Source organism: Staurois parvus, unplaced genomic scaffold, assembly GCF_062004578.1.
Source record: "Staurois parvus isolate SC_StPar_1 unplaced genomic scaffold, SC_StPar_1.0 ptg000469l, whole genome shotgun sequence".
NCBI classification, from domain to species: domain Eukaryota; kingdom Metazoa; phylum Chordata; class Amphibia; order Anura; family Ranidae; genus Staurois; species Staurois parvus.
Genome location: NW_028318265.1, coordinates 1,816,179 through 1,839,957, shown reverse-complemented (window position 1 = coordinate 1,839,957; position 23,779 = coordinate 1,816,179). Strand labels below are relative to the sequence as shown.

Below are 23,779 nucleotides of genomic sequence, written 5' to 3'. Positions count from 1 at the left end.
TTACACAGTGATCAGCTTTATCCGTGTGTGGAATATTGTCTACATGGGTCCCCGCTGTGTCTGGAATGTTATCTGACAAGTTTTGTTATATAGGACTTATGTCAGTTGATACGATTTGGATGAGGAAATCTGAGATTAATCTGATTTAGGCTTCTAATTGCCGAGTTGTAAAACAAATTCAGCAATATTTAGTCCATGGAGATTACTCCCCCAATGTGAAGGTAACACAAGAATGAATTAGTATGAAAGTAGACCTGTCATTAGATATTTCATGTTAGGTGCAGCATGCTGAGTATCAGTGAGTATCAGTGTAATAGTTCCAGGTATTTATTACCTAGTTCACGGTGCTTACCCTGACCATGCCTTCATTAGCTTTTCTTTCCATAAGGATGGCACCATCTCTGTTCAGGTATCATTCAGGGTTGCCATCTACTTCCTGGACTGAGATGCCAGCTCAGAGATGGCACAATCAGGTAAATTCTGGAGTGTATGCGGTTCTTAGATGTGTTCACAAATGTCTCACACAGCTTCTCACCTTGTGACTTGCTACAAAGTTACAATGTTGCAGTTTGATCATTGGGGGGAGAGGAGACTGAGGAAATGCTTCCTCCTGCCTGCAGCAGACTGATGACATCATCTCAGCCTAGGCAAAGTCCCTAACTGGAGCTCAAGGATATCCTTTTAATGATAAAAGGTGGAGCTCTTCTTCAGCTGGTCTGAAGTTTATTCATGCAGGCTTGTAAAATTCAGATCCTTTTAAAAGAGCACCAAGGCAGACAGGAATGGGTAATGACAGTGGTCTCCAAACTGCGGCCCAAGGGCGAGATGTGACCCTTTGCTTGCCTTTGTTCGGCCCTTGAGGCACCATTCCTGCTACTGGAACCAATGAAGAGGCACCATTGTTTTCACTGACACCAACAGTGGGGCACTATTTCTATTGAGGGTTAGCTGTGGCCCTTTGCTTGCCTTCGTCCGTCCCTTGAGGCACTATTCCTGCTACTGATACCAATGATGGGGCATCATTCCTCCCACTGACACCAATAATGGTGCTCTGTTCCAGCCACTAATACCAATGATGGGATATTATACCTTCTCCTACTAGCCACATTTTTTAAATCCCACTGACCACCAAGCCTGAGATATTGTGGACCCCCATCGATGCTGGGGCATTTTCTTCTTCCATTGGCCACAGTTCGGCCCTCCTAAAGTCTAAAGGCAGGAAAGTGGCCCTTTGTTTAGGAAGTTTGAAGACCCCTGGATTACGATAAACCCAATGACTATACATTGCGAAGACTCAACTAAGCATAATTTTTTATTCAATCAGATCCTGATACTGCTACTGAATAGTAAATCTAAAGGAGATTTCACAATCAGATTGTATTGTGCGTGGACAGCTTTTTGACATAATTTTTATTTTCACTATTTCACCATTCAACTTTTATATAGAGGAGAAAATGCATGATGAGTGACAAGATGGTCAGAATGAAGCAAAGCAAAAAAAACGAATCGATAAAGGCAGCTAGACTAGAGTTTTTACCTTTTATCTATAATTAAAGTTTTATATCCAGATGGGCTCAGCAGGCTTTCCCCACTGATTCTATGAAGGGCTGCAGCCTCTTTTCACATGATACCATACCACCATGCAACCTCCCTCCCATGCTCCACTAAGTGGGTGGGACTGTAGTGAGGTCAGGGAGAGGGTGATGCATTTTTTACAGGCTCGGAGACAGGGCCAATCAGAAGATGAGGACATTCAGAGCCCCCTGAGATATTTTACTTCTGTGTCTAGAATCCATGTTTAATAATCATCATCCAAAGGTGTTTTGTCCTTTTAACCTGTCCTGGCTTGTTTGCTGATATTTCTAGAATCAATCTGTGCAGCTAATCCTGGGACAATTGTGATCGCACAAAGTCCAGAACAAAGTAATCACTCAAAATAGCTGAGCGCAGGGGGCGGGTCCAGATAATGCAGGAACATTTGTTCACAATGTCGCTGGAATTTTCTTCCCTTTCTTTATCGTTTTGTCCTTTTATATTTAGAAACAGGAAATGAAACTCTGAAAGAGCCAATAAAAAAGAAAATGGAGAAATTAATTACATTTACTAAACCCCATTCTGCTGGACTGAATGGAGTTTTTGTCGCTGGACAATCTAATCCCAGCGCTGTAAATCTCCAGTCCTGACTACAATCCTTTTCTGTGTTTACTACCTGCAAAGAACAAAATGTCAGGGAGAATAAGGGGCTATGGATGAACAGATAGTTTGATCCATTATCAGTACATTCTATTTATCTATCTATCTATCTATCTATCTATCTATCTATCTATCTATCTATCTATCTATCTATCTATCAATCTATCTATCTATCTCTTTGTTAGGGAAGGGGCTATCTCTGTGAGTCTTGATTTGAGGTGAGCTCTTTTCACCTATGGTGAATGTGCATTTTTTTCTGTCTGAGCACAAGTGGTGAAGAAAAAAAGAAATATTAATGAGAAGGAATATTTAATTGGTGTTGGGAAATCTATCACTTTGGTCTCTTGTATCACAAAAATTCTTGTTATACAGTTGCAAGAAAAAGTATGTGAACCCCTTGGGATTACATGGAGTTTTGCATGAATTGGGCATAAAATTTGCTCTGAACATCATCTAAGTCACAACAATAGAAGAACACAGTCTTCTGAACATAATACTACACAAACATTAGATGTTGCCATGGTTTAATTGCACATAACATGTAAACATTCACAGTGCAGGGAGGAAAAAGTATGTGAACCTTTGGACTTAATAAGTGGTTGACCCTCCTTTGGCAGCAATAAACTCAACCAAACGTTTCCTGTAGTTGCAGATCAGACCTACACAACGATCCGGAGTCATTTTGGACCCCTCCTCTTCATAAAACTGTTTCAGTGTAGCAATATTCTTGGGATGTCTGGTGTGAATCGCTTTCTTAAGGTCATGTCACAGCATTTCAATCGGGTTGAGGTCAGGACTCTCACTGGGCCACTCCAGAAGGCGTATTCTGTGCTGTTGCAGCCATTGTTTTGTTGAATTACTTGTATGCTTTGGGTCATTGTCCTGGTGCATCACCCATCCTCTGCAGAGCTTCAGTTGGCAGACAGATGGTCGTACGTTTTCCTGCAAAATGTCTTGATAAACTCTGGAATTCATTTTCCCATCAATGACAACAATCCGTCCAGGCCCTGAAGCAGCAAAGCAGCCCCAAACCATGATGCTCCCTCCGCCATGTTTTACAGTGGGGATGAGGTTTTGATGTTGGTGTGCTGTGCCTTTTTTCTCCACACACAGTGTTGTGTGTTCTTCCCAAACAACTCAATCTTGGTTTCATCTGTCCACAGTATATTTTGCCAGTAGTGCTGTGGAACATCCAGGTGCTCTTCTGCAAACTTCAAACGTGCTGCAATATTCTTTTTGGACAGCAATGGCTTCCTCCGTGGTGTCCTCCCATGTACTCCATTCTTGTTTAATGTTTTCCTTATTGTAGATGTGTCAACAAAAATGTTAGCATGTGCCAGAGATTTCTGTAGGTCTTTAGCTGACACTCTGGGATTCTTCTTTACCTCATGCAGCATTCTGCGGTGTGCTCTTGCAGTCATTTTTACAGGCTGACCACGTCTAGGGAGAGTAGCAACAGTGCTAAACTTTCTCCATTTGTAGACAGTCTGTCTTACCGTGGACACATGAACATCAAGGCTTTTGGAGATACTTTTGTAACCCTTTCCAGCTTCATGCAAGTCAACAATTCTTGATCGTAGGTCTTCTGAGAGCTCTTTTCTGCGAGGCATGGTTCACATCAGACAGTGCTTCTTGAACCAGTAAACCCAAAACAGGTGTGTGTTTTTTAAGGGCAGGACAGCTGTCAGCAACACATCCAATATCATCACACTGATTGGAGTCAAGGTTGGCGCACTCCTGGCTCCAATTAGCTCTGGGAGAAGTCATTAAGCTAGGGCCTCACATACTTTTTCCTCCCTGTACTGTGAATGTTTACATGTTATGTGCAATTAAACCATGGCAACATCTAATGTTTGTGTAGTATTATGTTCAGCAGACTGTGTTCTTTTATTGTTGTGACTTAGATGACGTTCAGAGCACATTTTATGCCCAATTCATGCAAAACTCCATGTAATCCCAAGGGGTTCACATACTTTTTCTTGCAACTGTATGTTTCATTTCTAGTATGATCATTGGTCACATGGCCATAGGACGTACACTGAACGGCCACTTTATTAGGTACACCTATTCAATTGCTAATCAGTCAATCACATGACAGCAACTCAATGCATTTAGGCATGTAGATGTGGTGAAAATGACTTGCTGAAGTTCAAACCGAGCATCAGAATGGGGAAGAAAGGGGATTTAAGTGACTTTGAACATGGCATGGTTGTTGGTGTCAGACGGGCTGATCTGAGTTTTTTAAAAAAAACCTGCTGATTAACTGGGATTTTCACGCACAACCATCTCTAGGGTTTACAGATAATGATCAAAAAAAGAGAAAATATCCAGTGAGTGGCATTTGTGTGGATGAAAATGCCTTTTTGTTGTCAGAGGAGAATGGGCAGACTGGTTGGAGATGATAGAAAGGCAACAGTAACTCAAATAACCACTCGTTACACCCAAGATATACAACCTTGAAGCAGATGGGCTACAGCAGGAGAAGACCACACTGGTTGCCATTCCTGTCAGCTAAGAACAGGAAACAGAGGCTACAATTCACACAGGCTCACCAAAATTGGACAATAGAAGATTGGAAAAACTTTGCTGGTCTGATGAGTCTCAATTCCAGCTGCAACATTCAGATGGTAGGGTCAGAATTTGGAAATAAACAACACGAAAGTATGGATCCATCCTGCCTTGTATCAATGGTTCAGGCTGGTGGTGTAATGGTGTGGGGGATATTTTCTTGGCACTTTTTGGGCCCCTTAGTACCAATTGTGCATTGTTGAAATGCAACCTTGTTGCTGAATATTGTTGCTGACCATGTCCATTCTTTATGACTACAGTGCACCTATCTTCTGATGGCTGCCTCCAGCAGGATAACGCATCATGTCACAAATCTCAAATCATCTCAAACTGGTTTTGTGAACATGACAATGAGTTCTCTGTGCTCCAATGGCCTCCACAGTTGCCAGATCTCAATCCATGGATGTGCAGCCAACAAATCTACAGCAACTGGGTGATGCTATCATGTCAATATGGACCAGAATCTCTGAAAAAGGTTTCCAGCGCCTTGTTGAATCTATGCCATTAAGAATTACACAATTCTGAAGGCAAAAGAGGGTCCAACCCAGTACTAGCAAGGTGTACCTAATAAAGTGGCCAATGAGTGTATATGTTCAGTAGTTTTGAATTAAGCAAGCACGGAATCTCTTTATCTATTTCACTGTTTGCACAAGTGATACTTAGGGGCAGCTACTTTTTTATATTTATGCATATGTATTTATTTTCACAAGGTTTTAATTAATTTCTTGGAGGTGCCTTTGTTTTTGGTTTATTCTTTTTTCTCTGATCTGCTGTCAGGTTTTCTCATTCACAAAGAGGCTGTGTGAGGTCAGAGATCCTGATCTGATGTCAGCTTTTTTCATTCATGAAGGGGCTGTGTGAGGTCAGAGATCCTGATCTGATGTCAGTTTTTCTCATTTATGAAGGGGTTGTGTGAGGTCAGAGATCCTGATCTGATGTCAGATTTTCTTCTTTATGAAGGGGCTGTGTGAGGTCAGAGATCCTGATCTGATGTCAGCTTTGCTCGTTGACAAAGGGGTTGTGTGAGGTAAGAGATCCTGATCTGATGTCAGCTTTGCTCGCTGACAAAGGGGTTGTGTGAGATTAGAGATCCTGATCTGATATCAGTTTTTCTGATTCGCAAAGGTGCTGTGTGACCTGATGTCAGCTTTTCGTGATCAAGAAGGGGCTGTGTGAAGTCAGAGCCCCGACCTGATGTCAGTTTTTCTTGTTCAAGAAGGGGCTGTGTGGGTCAGAGACCTGATCTGAAATTATCTCTACTTATAAGAGGAAGGGCTTTGTGAGGTCAGAGCCCTGATCTTGTGTCAGCTTTTCTCATTCAAGAAGGGGCTATAAGAGGTCACAGCCCTGATCTTATGTAACCTTTTCTTGTGCAAGAAGGGGCTGTGTGAGGTCAAAGATTCTGATCTGATTTCAGCTTTTCTTGTTCACAAAGGGGCTGTGCGAGGTCAGAGATCCTGATGCGATGTCAACTTTCCTTGTTCAAAAAGGAGGTGTATGAGGTCAGAGATCCTGAAATGATGTCAGCTTTTTCTCATTCAAAAAAGGGCTGTGTAAGATCAGAGATCCTGATCTGATGTCAGTTTTTCTTGTTCAAGAAGGGGCTTTGTGAGATCAGAGATCCTGATCTGATGTCAGCTTTTCTCGTTCAAGAAGGGGGTGTGTGAGATCAGAGATCCTGATCTGATGTCAGCTTTTCTTGTTCAAGAAGGGGCTGTATGGGGTCAGAGATACTGATCTGATGTCAGCTTTTCTTGTTCAAGAAGAGGGCTGAATGGGGTCAGAGATCCTGATCTGATGTCAGCTTTTTTCGTTCAAAAAGGGGGTGTGAGGTCAGAGATCCTGATCTGATGTCAGCTTTTTTCGTTCAAAAAGGGGGTGTGAGGTCAGAGATCCTGATCTGATGTCAGCTTTTCTAGTTCAAAAAGGGGCTGTGTGAGGTCAGAGATTCTGATCTGATTTCAGCTTTTCTCATTTAAGAAGTGGCAGTGTGAGGTCAGAAGTGAGCTCTGACTGTTAGAGGGGGTACAGCCACATGCAAAGAACTGGAGAAGTATCTGTTGTAGTACTCTGGGAACAGAAAGGTGATTGTTTATTTTCACGGTAATAACTCAAAATGTATACAATAACCTTCCACTTGGGTCTGGCTTGTTGAAAGTCGTTTCCCTTCCAGTCTTCACAGCAGTATCACATCAGCCATTCCCCTAAGCTTTATTTCATCTACACTGGGAAAGTCTGCAACTGGCTCCAGCCGTGTGTGTCCCCATGATTGGGAGCATCCATTGTACATGTGTTTTAGGGGGCATTCCTTTAATTTTTAATAAGCCCTCAATGAGCATCAATGCAGTAAACAACCCAACCAAGCCTACAGTGCACAAACATGAATACAATAACTCTGCTACAAAAATGGGTCAGGTGTATTTTTTGGTATATACAAATTTGTTAAAGACCCACAGAAAAAAAAGAATGACCAGAGGCAACACACACACACACACACACACACACACACACACACACACACACACACACACACACACACACACACACAAAATAAATAAATATATATATATATATATATATATATATATATATATTAGAGGCAGACAGACAATATATATTGTGGACCCCCCTATAAATGATTATTTCAGGTTGAAAAGTCCAGTGAAGGACACTGTTAATGCTTCAGCGTACTAAGACATTTTAGGCAACTGTATTCTTCCTATCTTGGTAATAGTTTGGGGAACTTTGCTGTTCCAGCATGACTGTGCTCTTGTGTACAAAGCAAGCTTCATAGACATGATTTTCCCAGTCTGGTGTGAAGGAACTTGAGTGTCCACCACACAGCCCTGACCCCAACCCTACTGAACACATTTGGGAAGAATTGCAATTTACGTCTCCTCATCTAGTATCGGTACCTTACGTAACAAATGGCCAAAAAATTCCTATAGACAAATTCCAAAATCTCGAGGAAATCCTTCCCAGAAAAACAGGGGTTGTTATAGCCACAAAAGAGGCAGCTCTATATTAACGTATATGGGTTTAGAATGGGATATCCAACAGGTGCCCACACAATGGGGTCTATTTAGTGGACATTTGTTTTGCATTAATGTCAGAAAGATTCATGCAAGCAGATAGAAATATCACCATGTATTTTCTAATAGATTAATTCCTGTAACATCAGCTCCATATAGTGTCCAAAATGCAGTAGTGGTTTCTAAAATATCTTAATGAGAAAATATACAGGATTTTGGCCACTAGATAAAGCTGATGATACAGGAATTAATAATTTAGGAAAAAGGGGAAATTTTCATTTTGCTTGCATGAATCCTTCTGACATTTGGACAATGAATGTTTTATAAACAGACCCCAAAGTGTAAATCCATCCATGAAAGTATAAATGTCTGACTGTCCTGCTAATGGTAATTCTAATCTGAAGATTTGGCCAAGCCTTTCTCTCCTGCAGAGTTGATACATTTTGCATCATCTTATACCATGTCCATGTGGGGATAGAAATCCTTTTCACCATGCTGACTCCCCCCAATTCATATCTGTGCTAAACTGATTCAGATTAACCAAATCTGAAGAAGAATAAAAATTACCTGCTGTCCCAAAATTTGCTGTGACATCAGATATTATGTTGTACGTTGGACTAAGATATTACATTAGGATATAGTTAATTGCTTTTCTACCTGACAAGTGATCATATATCACATTATAAAATGAAGAATGAAATGACAAATGATACTATGAAATCCTCCAGGACTGAGAGCTGTATGATGTTTGGCAATAATTTCCTTTTTCATTCATACAAGTGATGATAAGTGCCCGAGTTCCTTCATACTCTTAACTACAGGTTGCCTAAAGTGTACCTGTACTGGGGAAAAAAGACAAAGATGACCAGTGGCAGTGGACATCACAATTGGCACTGGAGTCACCAGGGGTTCCTTTGTAAATACAGATTTTATGAAAGTCTGCATTCGCCTAAACTAGTATTCTGCCCCTGGCTTTCATGTGCTCGAGCCTGGTGATAGGCAATGGGAAGGGGGCTGCTATCTCTAGAGGTCGGGGTATCTTCTGAGTGATGGTGTAAGGTAGAAGTGAAGCCTGAAATCTGACTCTGCTGAAGAGATCAGTTTTGTCCTTTCATATCCAGTACAGGTATACTTTATAAACCTTTTCATAGAGGGGTGCTCCACTCTGTTCAGGGGATTTGTGAACAAAACCCCTGCTTAATCAAAGCAGAACGGGGCAGATACCACTTTTGTGAGATCCGTGCACATTTAGTTTTTGTCTGGATTTTGACAGTAGACAGTAGCGGACTCTTGTTGGATCTACAATGCATCCAGAAAGTATTCACAGCGCTTAATTTTTGCCACATTTTGTTATGTTACAGCCTTATTCCAAAATGGATTAAATTAATTTTTTTCCTCAACATTCTACAAACAATACCCCATAATGACAACGTGAAAGAAGTTCGTTTGGAAATCTTTGAAATTTATTAAAAATAAAAAAAAAAACACATGTACATAAGTATTCACAGCCTTTGCCATGACACTCAAAATTGAGCTCTGGTGCATCCTGTTCCCATTGATCATCCTTGAGATGTTTCCACAACTTGATTGGAGTCCACCTGTGGGAAATTCAGTTGATTGGACATGATTAGGAAAGGCATAAACCTGTCTATATAAGGCCCCACAGTTAACAGTGCATGTCAGAGCACAAACCAAGCCATAAAGTCCAAGGAATTGTCCGTAGACCTCCAAGACAGGATTGTATCAAGGCACAGATCTGGAGAAGGGAACAAAAACATTTCTGCAGCATTTAAGGTCCCAATGAGCACAGTGGCCTCCATCATCCATTAAATGGAAGAAGTTTGGAACCACCAGGAATCTTCCTAGAGCGGCCTTAGCCAGGGTGGTAACCAAGCACCCGATGGTCACTCTAAAAGAGCTCCAGCATTTCTCTGTGGAGAGAGGAAAGCCTTCCAGAAGAATAACCATCTCTGCAGCACTCCACCAATCAGGCCTGTATGGTAGAGTGGCCAGATGGAAGCCACTCCTTAGTAAAAGGCAATTGGCAGCTGGAGTTTGCCAAAAGGCACCTGAGGGACTCTCAGACCATGAGAAACAAAACTCTCTGGTCTGATGAAACAAAGATTGAACTCTCTGACCTGAAAGCTAAACGTCATGTCTAGAGGAAACCAGGCACCTCTCACCACCTGGCCAATACATCCTTACAGTGAAGCATGGTGGTGGCAGCATCATGCTGTGTTTTTCAGCAGCAGGAACTGGGACACTAGTCAGGATTGAAGGAAAGATGAATGCAGCAATGTACAGAGAGATCCTTGATGAAAACCTTTTCTAGAGCACTCTGGACCTTGGGCGACGGTTCATCTTTCAACAAGACAACGACCCTAAGCACACAGCCCACATAACAAAGGAGTGGCTACAAGCCAACTCTGTGAATGTCCTGGAGTGGCCAAGCCAGAGCCCAGACTTGAACCCGATTGAACATTTCTGGAGAGATCTGAAAATGGCTGCGCACCGACGCTCCCCATCCAACCTGATGGAGCTTGAGAGGTACTGCAAAGAAGAATGGGAGAAATTGCCCATAAATAGGTGTGCCAAGCTTGTAGCATCATACTCAAAATGACTTGAGGCTGTAATTGGTGCTAAAGGTGCTTCAACAAAGTATTGAGCAAAGGCTGTGAATACTTCTGTACATGTGTTTTTTTTTCGGTTTTTTTATTTTTAATAAATTGCAAAGATTTCCAAATGAACTTCTTTCATGTTGTCATTATGGGGTATTGTTTGTAGAATGTTGAGGAAAAAAATGAATTTAATTCAGTTTGGAATAAGGCTGTAACATAACAAAATGTGGCAAAAGTAAAGCACTCTGAATACTTTCTGGATGCACTGTATAGACTGCCAGATGTAAATGGACGTGTGTCTGTTACATCAGTTTACCTCCAATCTGTTTGGTCCAGAAAAACAGAAAAGGATGCAGTCTTTTTCCATATTTTTTCCAGATTCAAAGGTAGGTGGATATAAACAGATACACGTTCGTTAACATCCGCCTGCCCATAGAGCTGCATAGAGCTTCCAATTAGGTCTGCCTGAAAAACTAACAGGTGTACCTGATCAGAAAGCCCGTGTGACAGGGCCCTGAAATAAGCCTGTTTCACACAGATTTCAGCTTGTATATGAGCAGTTTAAAGGGCGCTTTGACAAAGCAATTGCAGAGCTTTCAGCAAGCTTTGTTGAAGCTTTTATAGTACCATTCAGGACCAGTTTGTAAATATTGAACACAGTTCCTAATGGGAGGGCTGATTGTCACCTTAAGCAAGCTGATAGCAGGCTTCAACACTTCCTGAAAAACTTGTTGAAAGGCTGCTGAAGCCTGCTATCAGCTTGCTTAAAGTGACAATCAGCTCTCCCATTAGGATCTGTGTTCCACGTTTACAAACTGAAGCTGAATGGTTTTTGAAAAGCTTCAACAAAGCTTGCTGAAAGCTCTGCAGATGCTTTGTAAAAGTTTGCTTTTCACACTGCTCATATACAATCTGCAGCCTGTGTGAAAAAGGCCAACAAAGAAAAGATTTTTTATTTTTAGATGGAATAGAGGTTTATTCAATTTTCTTTTTGCCTGATTCTCCCTCACTTCTTGCAGCAATAACCATACTTTTATTCTGGCCATAGATAAGTCACTTTTCTAGTTCAATCAGCAGTTTGAACGAAGAAAAAAAAGCATGATCAGAGTGGGCGCAAATACCTAGTGCATTATCTTTAGCATCTTATTAAAGGGTATAAGAAAACATAATATACTCAAGTGGGCTATAAGCATATAACAAGCACCGAGCACAGGATGTTTAAAGTCCGCTATCCAACTCCAATTGGATGACACTGCCCACTGATGCATTTCGGGAAACTGGCCCCCTTCCTCAGAGCAATGGCTGGTGACTCCCCAACCTCGACCCTCTTAAATAGTTATGTAGGAAACCACTCCAATCCTCCCCCTTTCCCTCCCCATCTGAATGGGTGTGGTTTCCTACATAACAATTTAACAGGGTTGAGGTTGGTGAGCCACCAGCCAAAGCTCTGAGGAAGAAGGCCAGTTCACCGAAAAGCGTCAACTGGCAGTGTCATCCATTTACAAGTTGAAGTTGGAGAGTGGACTTTATAATCCTGTGCTCTGTGCGTTTTATATGCTTATAGCCCACTTGGCTTGTGAGTATATTATGTTTTCCTATACCTTTTAATAAAGTGCTAATGATAATGCACTAGGTATTTGTGCCCTCTCTGTTTGTGTTTTGTACAGTGTTGGATTACCCCGATCTGAGGAGGGCTTCACCACCTTATTCTTCCAGTCCAAGCTGCTTAATCCCTTTTGAGACTTTTCGGTAATATGACAAGTTCCTCTCAATTCCCCCATCCATACATTTGAGGTGGATGGGGGAATCCTCCCTGCTGCACTATTGTATTCTGACAGCAGGGAGACAGCTATAGCCAGTGGTGCCAATCGAGAGCCAAACAATCCATCATTAGATCGACTTCTGTACAACCACCCTGAACATACATGGACTGAACATTGTGTGATTAGTGAACAGTGAACAGCAAGCACATTCTGGTGCAGGCCATTTACCTCAACTATTCCTTTGTCTTTATACAAACCAACAAAATCAAGGAATTTAGCTCATCAAAACCTAATGATAAACATTGTAATGCGATCCCAATTCATCACAAAGAAACAACAATCCACTTAGAGTAAAATAATGTGTATTTTCAGAACTCTTACAATGGTCTACCCTGAGTTGGCCGAGATACAGAACAGGTCCTCTTGCCCATGGGTGCAATTCTGTCTTTATATCATGAAGCAGGGTGGGGGATGGGGTATTCTTCAGAGTGGCAGAACAAATCCTGTAAAAAATGTGTATCGAATTTTCATGTTTAAAAAAAAATAGTTTTTAAAACAAAATCAGGAAGTAGATTTGTTATTTTTTCACAACTGTTTTGGCACAATAATTAAAATATTTACAATCCATAAGACGATTTTTCAAGATTTGCTTTTATAGCTGAAAAAGGTTTACATTTTCTTTTGGATGGTGAAAAAGTCATCAAAGAAATGCTGATGAAATAAAAGTGCAGAGCGCGGATTGTGCGGAGGGTTGTCTGTACGATTTCCGCCACTCAGAAGGACACCCAGAAAGGATGGTGTGGCCCGCAGGGCAGTCAGGGTCTCCATCTTGTGTTAACTGAGTAATGGCCAGCAGGGTTAATACAAGAAGGGGGCCACCATTGGACGGGAGGTTTTGGAGGGAAGAATTAAAAAAAATATTAAAACAAGTGACAGTTCCCTTTAAAAATATATGTGCTTGATAAGCACTATTTCAGTCTAGACATCATTTTGTTCACAGTGACTGTAGATATATATATATGTACAGCTACATATATATATACGTCCCCACACTTCTCCTGCAGGTGTGTGTTTAATAAAAAGAAACATACATAGGTATATAGGTATTAAATATAGATTTCTGAAATGTGCGGCTGTCCCGCCGTCTCCTGGAAGTCCCATGTGTCTAGTCTCTGGAGACGGTCGCGCAGCGGTGCCGTAGCGTCCTTGAGTATAACGAGATCGGAAAAGGATCTCCCCGTGTATATAGAAAAACACAAGAAATGGGTGGAGGCACATGGTCTTCATCTCTACAGTGTCGTGTCTAAGCTTGTGCTGGCTGGAGAGCAGCGTCGATTAGCGTCTGGCGCTGAGGCGCTCACTCATCGCTGTCGGCGTCCGAATTCTCCTGTTTGGCATTGGATTCCTCCTCCTCCCGGATGGCCTGGATGGGCTCTGACAGCTCCTTCTCACCGGCCTCCATCTTCTGCTCTTCCTCGATCACTTTCTTCCACATTTTGTGGTTCTCCATCAAGTGATGTGTAATCTGACAGTAGATTTTTCTTTTGCACTTTTTCTTTTCTGTATGTGAGAAGGAGATTGTCAAAGATCAACTCAAAAATCACTACAAATCAAAAGCAATTACACCAATCAGTACAGATAACAGAATAGGATACCAGCTGCCAAATCAGGTATAAAACAAATATGGTAAATCATTCTGTTTGATAATCTCTGTACAGCACTGTAGAATACAGGCGTACCTCGGGATACACATTTAATGCGTTCTCCGGGACGTTTCGTATTGCGAAAAAATTGTAAACCGAAACGCGGTTTCCCATAGGAATGCATTGAAAACCAATTAATCCGTTCCGGAAATCAGAAAAAAGTAACAAAAAGTCTTTTATCTGCTCAAAACTCTTTATAAAGTGCACTTTAAAGGCATAAATACTGTACAGGGACATGAATAAAAATTAATTCGTAAATGCATTGAAAACCAATTAATCTGTTCTGGAGGTCATAAAAAAGTAAAATAAAAGTCTGATCTGTTCAAAACTCTTTATGAAGTGCACTTTAAAGGCATGGGGCCAGCGCTATAAACCTCCCAGGTGCAATGCATCCTGGGGAAGCTTACTTTTGTATTGCAAAACAAATTTGTAAACCGAGGCATTATTTTCAATGGATTTTCATTCGTAAACCGAACATTACGTTAACCGAGGTACGCCTGTATACAGTATCAGAGCTATTTAAATGTAAAATAAAATGCTTCACTGTGGATGGACATTACAGTGTAAGCTCCTCTGGTACAAAGATTGATATGACTGGCTCAGTGTTCTCTGTACAGCACTGTTGAATATGTCAGAGCTATAAGAATGTATTATAAAATAGTGTATGACTATGGTAGGACATTAAAGCATGAACGTCTCTGGTGCAGAGACAGATATGTCTGGCTCAGTGTTCTCTGTACAGCCCTGTGAAATATATCAGAGCTATATAAATGTATAATAATAGTGTGTGGGGGAAATTAGAGTGTGAGCTCCTCTGATGCAGATAATGATGTGGCTGGCTCAGTGTTTTCTGTACAGCAATGCAGAATGTCTCAAGAGTTATATAAATGAATAATTAAAAAGTGTGTGGCTGTGCTGGGAAATTTGAGTGTAAATATTTGTTTATTTCAAATCTTACAAACACACAGCTTGTTAATAAAAACATATTTACATATATACAAAAAATAAAGTAAAAATGAATATATATATATATACGAAACAAAACAAACTTACATCAGCAAATAACAGAAAAGAAAATGGCTTTTTTCTGAAAATAACATAAATACAACTATATACAAAGAAACTAATAAATGATGCAAAACACAATTGTACCTCCACCTAAACACACCCACAGGCTAAGAAATGATAAAACATTTATCCCATGTATGCAGCCTTTTTCCAAAAATATGATCTTATAAAAATCTCACAGACTGACAGACAGCGGTTACGGGGACCTGACATTCCTCCATGCCTTTGTCCAGGCCCCAGGCCACCACCTGTCCTTCTCAAGACCCCCAATCTTCCCAACCTCACCTAGAAGGCACCTCCACCTCAACAGGAAGGACTTTTTTCCGCGTGGATACCTAACACCGTGCATTCCACGTGTTGTAACAGACTACTGAGCTAACTAGAAAAAGTGTCTCAAAATCCCAGTGAGCTTGAAAGGTTCTGTAAGACCATTCTGCGTAACTCAAGTGAGAAAAGAAAGCCATACCCAGAGCCTCACCCACCCCCATGTAGACTTCTTTATTGAAGGGGCACTGAAGCAAGAAATGGTCCATTGTCTCCTCCACCCCACCACACTCCACTCTTAGATAACCACAGTTCTCCACAGAGCAATGCTTCAGGTTTTCCATCACATATAGCCTGCCACAGAAAGATCGCCAGGCCAAATCCCGAAACTTTAAACACATTCTCTCCAGATTCATCAAACGCAGACCCTCCCTCATAACAGGGCCTGTGCAATCCTTCAAGGTTAGTGGCTTGCTAAAGGTGGATTCAACAACCCTCCTCTCCAGGGCCTTCCTAGGAAGAGACTTAATTTCCTCCGCCGTCACTTGCCACTGCCGAGACATTTTCAGGCACGGTGCAATATAAGCCGGGAGCTTACCATGTTTGACCCTCAGGCTTTTCACAGGCCAACCATTCTCCCAGCTCCGCAGAAAAGGCCTAAACCAGGACTGAAAAATACCAACCCACCCAGGCGGTTCCCCTGCCAGCATGCTACCAAAATTATGTTTCAAAAACATCAGAGAAAAGAAAACCACCGGGTTGACCATACCTAGGCCACCCACCCGCCTGGGAAGGTAGGTTACAGACCTCTTAACGAGGTTCAGTCTGTTCCCCCATAACAGCTGGAAGAAACAACTGTAAATCTTCGCATAGAGAGACAATGGCAAAACACAGACAAAGCTGACATACAGAAATACTGGAATCAGATCAATCCTTTCCCTGTAAGAGAGTTTCCAATCCTTCCAGCTGGCAACCTTGGCATCGGCATTTTGTAGCCTGCTTACCCAATTTGCAAGGCCGTAATCTCCAGGACCAAATTTGATGCCTAAAACTTTAATTTCCTGCCGGGACTCTGGGAAGGCATCCGGTAGCTCAAAGCCTTCGCCTTCCTCTCCCACCGGAAGACTTCACTCTTATCCTGATTGATCTTTGAGCCAGATTCCTCAGCATACTGTTCTATCACTGAAACCACCTCCTCCGCCTCCTGCGTCTCAGAGATGAGAACAGACATGTCATCAGAATAGGCCACGACCCTCAGAGGAGGCTCCCCAGGAATGCCGAAAGGAACTCCATACAACGGTCCGCTCTCTAACCTCTGAATGAAGGACATTCGAGTGTAAGTTGCTTTGGTGCGGATAATGTAGAGGCTTTTAATGTTTATTTTAGGCTTGGTGTGTCTTGTTTTCTATTGGAATCTGATTCTCTTATAACTCCTTGAAGCTGTGTTAATGTCAACTGTCATATGCAAAAGCAATTCCAATATTTTTGAAATATCATTGCATTTGACTGGGTGTTCAATAAGCAAAAAGGTTCATTTGCCTATGTGTCTTCTCACCATCAATAAGTAGTACATAGTGGAATTTGTAGAACAAAATAACTTCCAAATGTAATAAGTTGTTATAACAAATTCATATAACTGATAGTCCTTAAAGGAGAAGTATAGCCAAAGCAGGAATGCAATTTGTTCTGATGGTCCAGGCTCTGAAAAGATGCCTGGTCTGGCAGCTGGCTCAGCCTCCTAGTGAACTGAGTAGGTGACTGACAGTCATTAGCTCTCTGCTCATTGAAGACTGAAAACTGAGTGAGCAGTGGTCTTTGATCGCTCAGTTCTCAGTCTTAAAGCCAGTTGGATCAAAGCTTCATTCATCTAGGCGAGTATAAATGTTTTTTTTTTTAACCCATACATCTCTTTTAACAGTTAAAAACAAGCACTGACAAGGACTTCCCCTTCTCTCAGCCTCCAGGATCCTTGTCAGGCTTTCTTACCCCCTTTGTATCTGGTCAGTATACACCCACACTTGTTACTTAGGTAAATATAAAAGATTGTATATTAATAATCCGTATTCTCATGTGCAGGCAGTGGGTACAGCTCCATATCATGTTTCATGTGATTTGGATCTGCTAAGAGAAAAGCTTGGTGTGCACAGAGTGTGTGGATGTGGGCTCCCATTTTAATGAAAGAGGTTATACATAGTATAAAAAAAAGAAAATTCCAATAAACACAGACAATCCACTCCAACTGTACTACCTCCTCCACCTCTGCCACCCCCTCCATCTGTATAATTTCTCTGCCTGTACAACCCTCTCCTCCTATACTACTTTCTCCATCTCTGGTTGGTGTTTACAGATCTCAATAGATGAAGCTTAAAGTTACACAAAATATCCGAGTCTGTATATTTGAACTGGATGGACTTGTTTCTTTTTTCAACCAGATTAACTATGTAGCTATGTAAATAATATATTATGCGCTGAGAATCTGGAGTCATGGGAGCCCACATATATAAATGAAAGATGTTTTACAAATAAAACAAAGTTCCAGTAAGCATATACAATAAACATATAAAACAGTTTAAACATGTTTACACTTTACAAATGTAAAAATTTCCCAAATCAATTAGAGTTTAAAGGGGAAGAATCATTGTTGGGAAGCATTGACTGGGGAATCTAATACAAGGAGAGTATGTCAGAGGATGCTGCACTACTTCCCCACCTGTACTACCTTCCTCCACATCTACCACCTAATTCGCCTGTAGTACCCCCTCCAACTGTATTACATCATCCACCTGTACCACTTCTGCCCATATTACCTTCATACCTTCCAATTACTCTACCTATACTACCTCCTCCACCTGTACTAAACCCTCCATATGTACTACTTCCTCCACCTCTGTCATACCCTCCACCTGTACTAAACCCTCCACATGTACTACCTTCTCCACCTCTACCACCTATTCCACCTGTACTGACTTCTCATCTGTACATAAAGAAAATCTACCCTTGGCAGACATTTCTGTAAAATCTGATTTAGGATCTGTATGTAAACCTCCAGCAGAACTCTCATCTCTCTCCAGACCCTGGATACCGGGAGGATGTATTCAGATTAGATTATGAAATCACGTGTAGGCCTCATGCATGCTGGATAATTTTGACTTTGCTTTTAGGGGCTGCAGGCATTTTTTTCTTGCCTCTACATTCCCTGTCTGTTGGCCTATGTGTCCATGCACACGTAGGCATTTATAGGAGTTCAGAGGCAGGAATGTTTAGAGGCAGAAAAAAAAATGCTGGCTGCGTGTCAAGAAGCAGCGATGTTTTGGTGAAAAAAATACTTCATGCCTGTAAATCTATGTTAACATGTCAAAATGTGCATTAATCCGTTTACCACCTCAGCATTTATTCATTTCAATAGCAAGAATAAAATATTATTCTGGCCAATGAAATTAATTAACACCCACGTGCTTTACGCTCCTAAATGAGCCTAAACATGTTACAGACATTTACAAGAGTCAAGCGTTTTTTCTGCCAAAACACTGATGCCAGGAGGAAAGGCGTCTAGGAGTGACAGCAAAAACGTCCAATGTGCATGAGGCCTTCTTCTTTAGTATTATAATGATTACAATGACATCTGTACACTCTATAAGTAGGGAGGAGACAGACAGATACAATGAGAGGTTCTTACCCTTCCCTGAACTTATCCCCCAAAAGGCATCTCTGAAACAACAGAAGATCTGAGAGGACATACTTGTTATCGTTTCTGAGGCTTCGGACGTTTCCTCCTCTGTAGTATCAGTATCTTCATCCTGTTCATCCGTATCCCCAGATTCATCGCTGTCCTCAATCCATTTTCCTGGCATCAGACCCGCCGAGTCATATGAGTTACACAAAGGCCCCACAATGTGAGTTATGAACGATTCTTGAAGTTTGGCTAACTGGGGGGCCGAGCGGTCCATGAACGGGCTAATGGGGAGGCCGAGGCTCGCCTCTTCATCCCCCTATAGAAGACACAAGAGATTTCTTGACACAACCGCCACCTTTTTCATCATTCTTGAAGTGCTCCTGTGCCCAGATTATGAAAATGAAACTTTAAACATACTCTTATGAAGCAGTAAAAGAGCTTTAAAAGAAGATGTCTCTGACATTCCCAGCTGCTTTTAGCCCCCATTCACACTACTATAGCACAACGTCAGGTGCTGCACATATGCACTATTTTGCCTAAGGTAGCCAATTCTTCTCAATGGACAGTCCCACACAAGTCAAACATGACAGAAGCTCATGTATCTTTTTTAGCTTGGAGCTTTGTATGTTTTTTAAATGGGCTTTTGCCATGTTTGTCATATGTTGTAGCACAAAACTGTGCTTCTTGATTGGCATGTTTAGGGTGCCATTAATAATGAATGCTACACTAGTGTGAATGCGGGGTAACCCTTTCATGATGAAGATAAAACAAATTTTAACACCTCACTCAGCGTTGAAACTTTGGCAAGTTAGCAAAACTGTACATATCATTGTAACTACTTAGTATATCCAGCTGAACTATGCCTTGTATTTTATCAGAACAAATTGGGCTTTCATTTGGTAAATTATAATGGATATCTCCTGATCTTTTTTTAATTATCAAATGAAAACTAGTCCAAAAAGTTATACTTTTGAAATTTAGCTGTATAATTCTTTCCATTACCATAACCTACAATAGGAAGAAGGGTCAGCCACACACCGCAGGATAGATCAATATAGTGAGTATTTATTAATCCATAGGACACACAAAACACCAGGACATGAATACAGGACCTGTTAATGCATTAACATGATCTCCTGTGTAATCATGATTAAGCACAAGATTGTGTTAAGGCGTTAACAGGTCCTGTATTGATGTCCTGGTGTTTTGTGTGTCCTATGGATTAATAAATACACACTATATTCATCTATCCTCCGGTGTGCGGCTGACCCTTCTTCCTATTGCATCGTGTGTGGTGACGAGCCAGAGCCTGCACCTGTTGTGGATTGATCTGGATTGTTTGCCTGAGCGGTATACCTTTTTTCTTTGGATTAATTACCATAACCTACAACCATGGAAGAACCCAATTTTCCTTCTCCTGATGATCACAGCGATACCACATACAGGTGAAACTCGAAAAATTAGAATATCGTGCAAAAGTTCATTTATTTCAGTAATGCAACTTAAAAGGTGAAACTAATATATGAGATAGACTCATTGCATGCAAAGCAAGATAGTTCAAGACGTGATTTGTCATAATTGTGATGATTATGGCTTACAGCTCATGAAAACCCCAAATCCACAATCTCAGAAAATTAGAGTATTGTGAAAAGGTGCAATATTCTAGGCTCAAAGTGTCCCACTCTAATAAGCTAATTAAGCCGTAACACCTGCAAAGGGTTCCTGAGCCTTTAAATGGTCTCTCAGTCTGGTTCAGTAGGAATCACAATCATGGAAAGACTGCTGACCTGACAGTTGTGCCGAAAACCATCATTGACACCCTCCATGAGGAGGGAAAGCCTCAAAAGGTAATTGCAAAAGAAGTTGTATGTTCCCAAAGTGCTGTATCAAAGCACATTAATAGAAAGTTATGTGGAAGGGAAAAGTGTGGAAGAAAAAGATGCACAAGCAGCAGGGATGACCGCAGCCTGGAGAGGATTGCCAGGAAAAGGCCATTCAAAAGTGTTGGGGACTTTCACAAGGAGTGGACTGAGGCTGGAGTCAGTGCATCAAGAGCCACCACACACTGACAGATCCTGGTCATGGGCTTCAAACGTCATATTCCTCTTGTCAAGCCGCTCCTGAACAACAAACAACGTCAGAAGCATCTTACCTGGGCTAAAGAAAAACAGACCTGGTCTGTTGCTCAGTGGTCCAAAGTCCTCTTTTCTGATGAGAGCAACTTTTGCATCTCATTTGGAAACCAAGGACCCAGAGTATGGAGGAAGAATGGAGAGGCACACAATGCAAGATGCTTGAAGTCCAGTGTGAAGTTTCCACAGTCTGTGTTGATTTGGGGAGCAATGTCATCTGCTGGTTATGGTCCACTGTGCTTCATTAAGTCCAGGGTCAACACAGCCATCTACCAGGAGATTTTGGAGCACTTCATGCTTCCTTCCGCATACGAGCTTTATAGGGATGCTGACTTCATTTTCCAGCAGGACTTGGCACCTGCCCACACTGCCAAAAGCACCAAAACCTGGTTTTGAACCCCATAGAGAATCTATGGGGTATTGCCAAGAGAAAGATGAGAGACATGAGACCGAAGCATCCCGGTCTTCCATAACACCTCAGCAGTGCCACAGGCTGATAGCTTCCATGCCACGCCGCATTGAGGCATTAATTGCTGCAAAAAGGGCCCAAACCAAGTACTGAGTACATATGCATGCTTATACTTTTCAGAGGTCCGATATTGTTCTATGTACATTCCTTGTTTTATTGATTGCATGTAATATTCTAATTTTCTGAGATTGTGGATTTGGGGTTTTCATGAGCTGTAAACCATAATCATTACAATTATGACAAATCACGGCTTGAACTATCTTGCTTTGCATGTAATGAGTCTATCTCATATATTAGTTTCACCTTTTAAGTTGCATTACTGAAATAAATGAACTTTTGCACGATATTCTAATTTTTCGCGTTTCACCTGTATGTGTATATTATTTGTTCTTTATACCTGTAATAAGGTACCAAATCTATAGTACAATTTTTTTTGTATTCAACCAAAAACACACATGTAAAAGCTTTTTTAAGCCTACCTAAAACATACTGACTCTGACCATGCTCTTTGATCCTATATGTTTTATAACAGAATGTAGAATATATCACTTTTTTCAAACTTTTCTGCCTATTTTCATTTACATCACAAAAAACAGAAACCCCAGTGGTGATTAAATACCTCCAAAATAAAGTTCTATTTGTGTAAAAAGAGTATAATTTTAATTTGGGTACAGTGTTAAATGACTGTGCAATTGCCAGTTAAAGTAGTGCAGTGCTGAATAGCAAAAAAAAATGCATTAGTCATGAAGGGGGTAAAACCTCCCGGAGCTCAAGTGGTTAAACCCAAATCTAGCTATTTTACCTATATTATTTTTTTTTCACACATCTTTTTTTTTGTTTGTTTACAATCTTCTCCTCTAGATACAATGTATCATTTTCTAGATTAAACAACATGGGACAGGCTGTACAGTGACTGATCACTGTGACAGCCAATGACAGTGATCCAGTGATCAAGAGCCAGTCTTCCCGACTACCAATCATTAGTATGAGATTCAAAGCTCTCAGCCACAGCTTGGTTTCTGTGCTGGGAGTGTGCTCTCAGCATAAACACAGAAATGCAGATCTGCCACCCCACAGAAATAGACCCACTTCCATGACGCCACGTATATGCATAGGCTCTGCGGGGAGGGGTTATTGTGAAGTTATTTCTTCTCAAGGATCATCAAAGGTCACACTCTGTTTCATTCTATTCTAACAGTTTAGGAACACCTGCTGTATGTTAACATCAGAGCGCTGGCACACTGCCAAGAATATGCTCTCATAGAAAACCCAGTTACCTGTGTTGTGAAATTTAAAAATGAATTTCTCCACATTGGCAATAGATAGAAAGATGTATATATAATTTTTCAGGATGATGGATGGCATCTAGCTGGTCCCCTGATGACGTTATCTCTCTGATGAAATGCGTTGGATGTAGCTGCGATGAGACATCATCACGCACGCCCGTCAACCGGAGCCCAAGACGGTAATTCAGCCTGCTGCCTTGGAAGCTATTTTTGTGTATCTGCTGTGTGCAGTTTTTCTATGCTTGCTGCCCATTATTGTGTAATACCAGTAGAGATTCTGTTGTGGCATATTTAGTGTAATTTTTAAATAAATATGGATTTTACATATTACACTATAGGTATGCACCATTTTTCTTTTTTTGGCTAAATCCTAATACTGGAGGAGAGATCCTGATGGTGGACGTTCTATATGCCTGGAGAATCGTGGCTATAGGATATATCTAAGCGCTTGTGACCATTTATAACCTAATGGTCCACATCATCTGGTAACAGGCTCCCTAATGGTGTCACTTGGTGGATGTGAACTTTATCCAACAGGAGCTGAAGTGTGGGGACACTCCTCATAAAATATGAATTGTGAAAGGACTTTTTTTTGAGTTTTTTGGGGTGTTTTCTCACTTTATCATATTTTCTTTAAATATATATATATTTATCATATGGATTAAGTCAATTTCTGTGTCATATGAGTTTTTTATTTACATATACGATGTTACTTATTTATATTTGATATTTATGTGATTTAGCGCTGCTTTTTGTTTTTATGTATGTTTTAGCTATTGGTATCACATTTGGTTAGTGGCTGCTTTTTCTTTTAAACACTCCAGTGCAGATTGTTCAACTTTTATACAGTATAGTGCCATGTATCCAGCACCAGTCATTATGGAAAATATAGAGGGGACGCCCATGTTGTCACTCTCCTGGCGTTTTTCTTCTGCTATATTGAAATGTGTATAATGATGGTATATGTGAGCCTCTGAGGTTAAAGATGGACTGCAGGCAAACTGCTAAAT

General features: G+C 41.1%; 1 protein-coding gene across 5 annotated transcripts in view; it reads right to left on the bottom strand.

Moving 5' to 3' along the window:
• Nucleotides 1-12,519: 12,519 nt before the first annotated feature.
• PDE3A (phosphodiesterase 3A) overlaps nucleotides 12,520-23,779 on the bottom strand; it is a 294,071-nt gene continuing 282,811 nt past the window's right edge. For 4 of the 5 annotated variants that reach the window (XM_089689113.1, XM_089689114.1, XM_089689117.1 and 1 more), the window contains 2 exons: nucleotides 18,886-19,198; nucleotides 12,520-13,734 (listed from right to left, as the gene is read on the bottom strand). In XM_089689113.1, the coding sequence (XP_089545239.1) occupies nucleotides 13,532-13,734; nucleotides 18,886-19,198 (516 nt within the window). In that variant the 3' untranslated portion in view covers nucleotides 12,520-13,531. The remainder of the gene's footprint in view (nucleotides 13,735-18,885; nucleotides 19,199-23,779) is intronic. The other variant, XM_089689115.1, reaches the window with a different exon arrangement.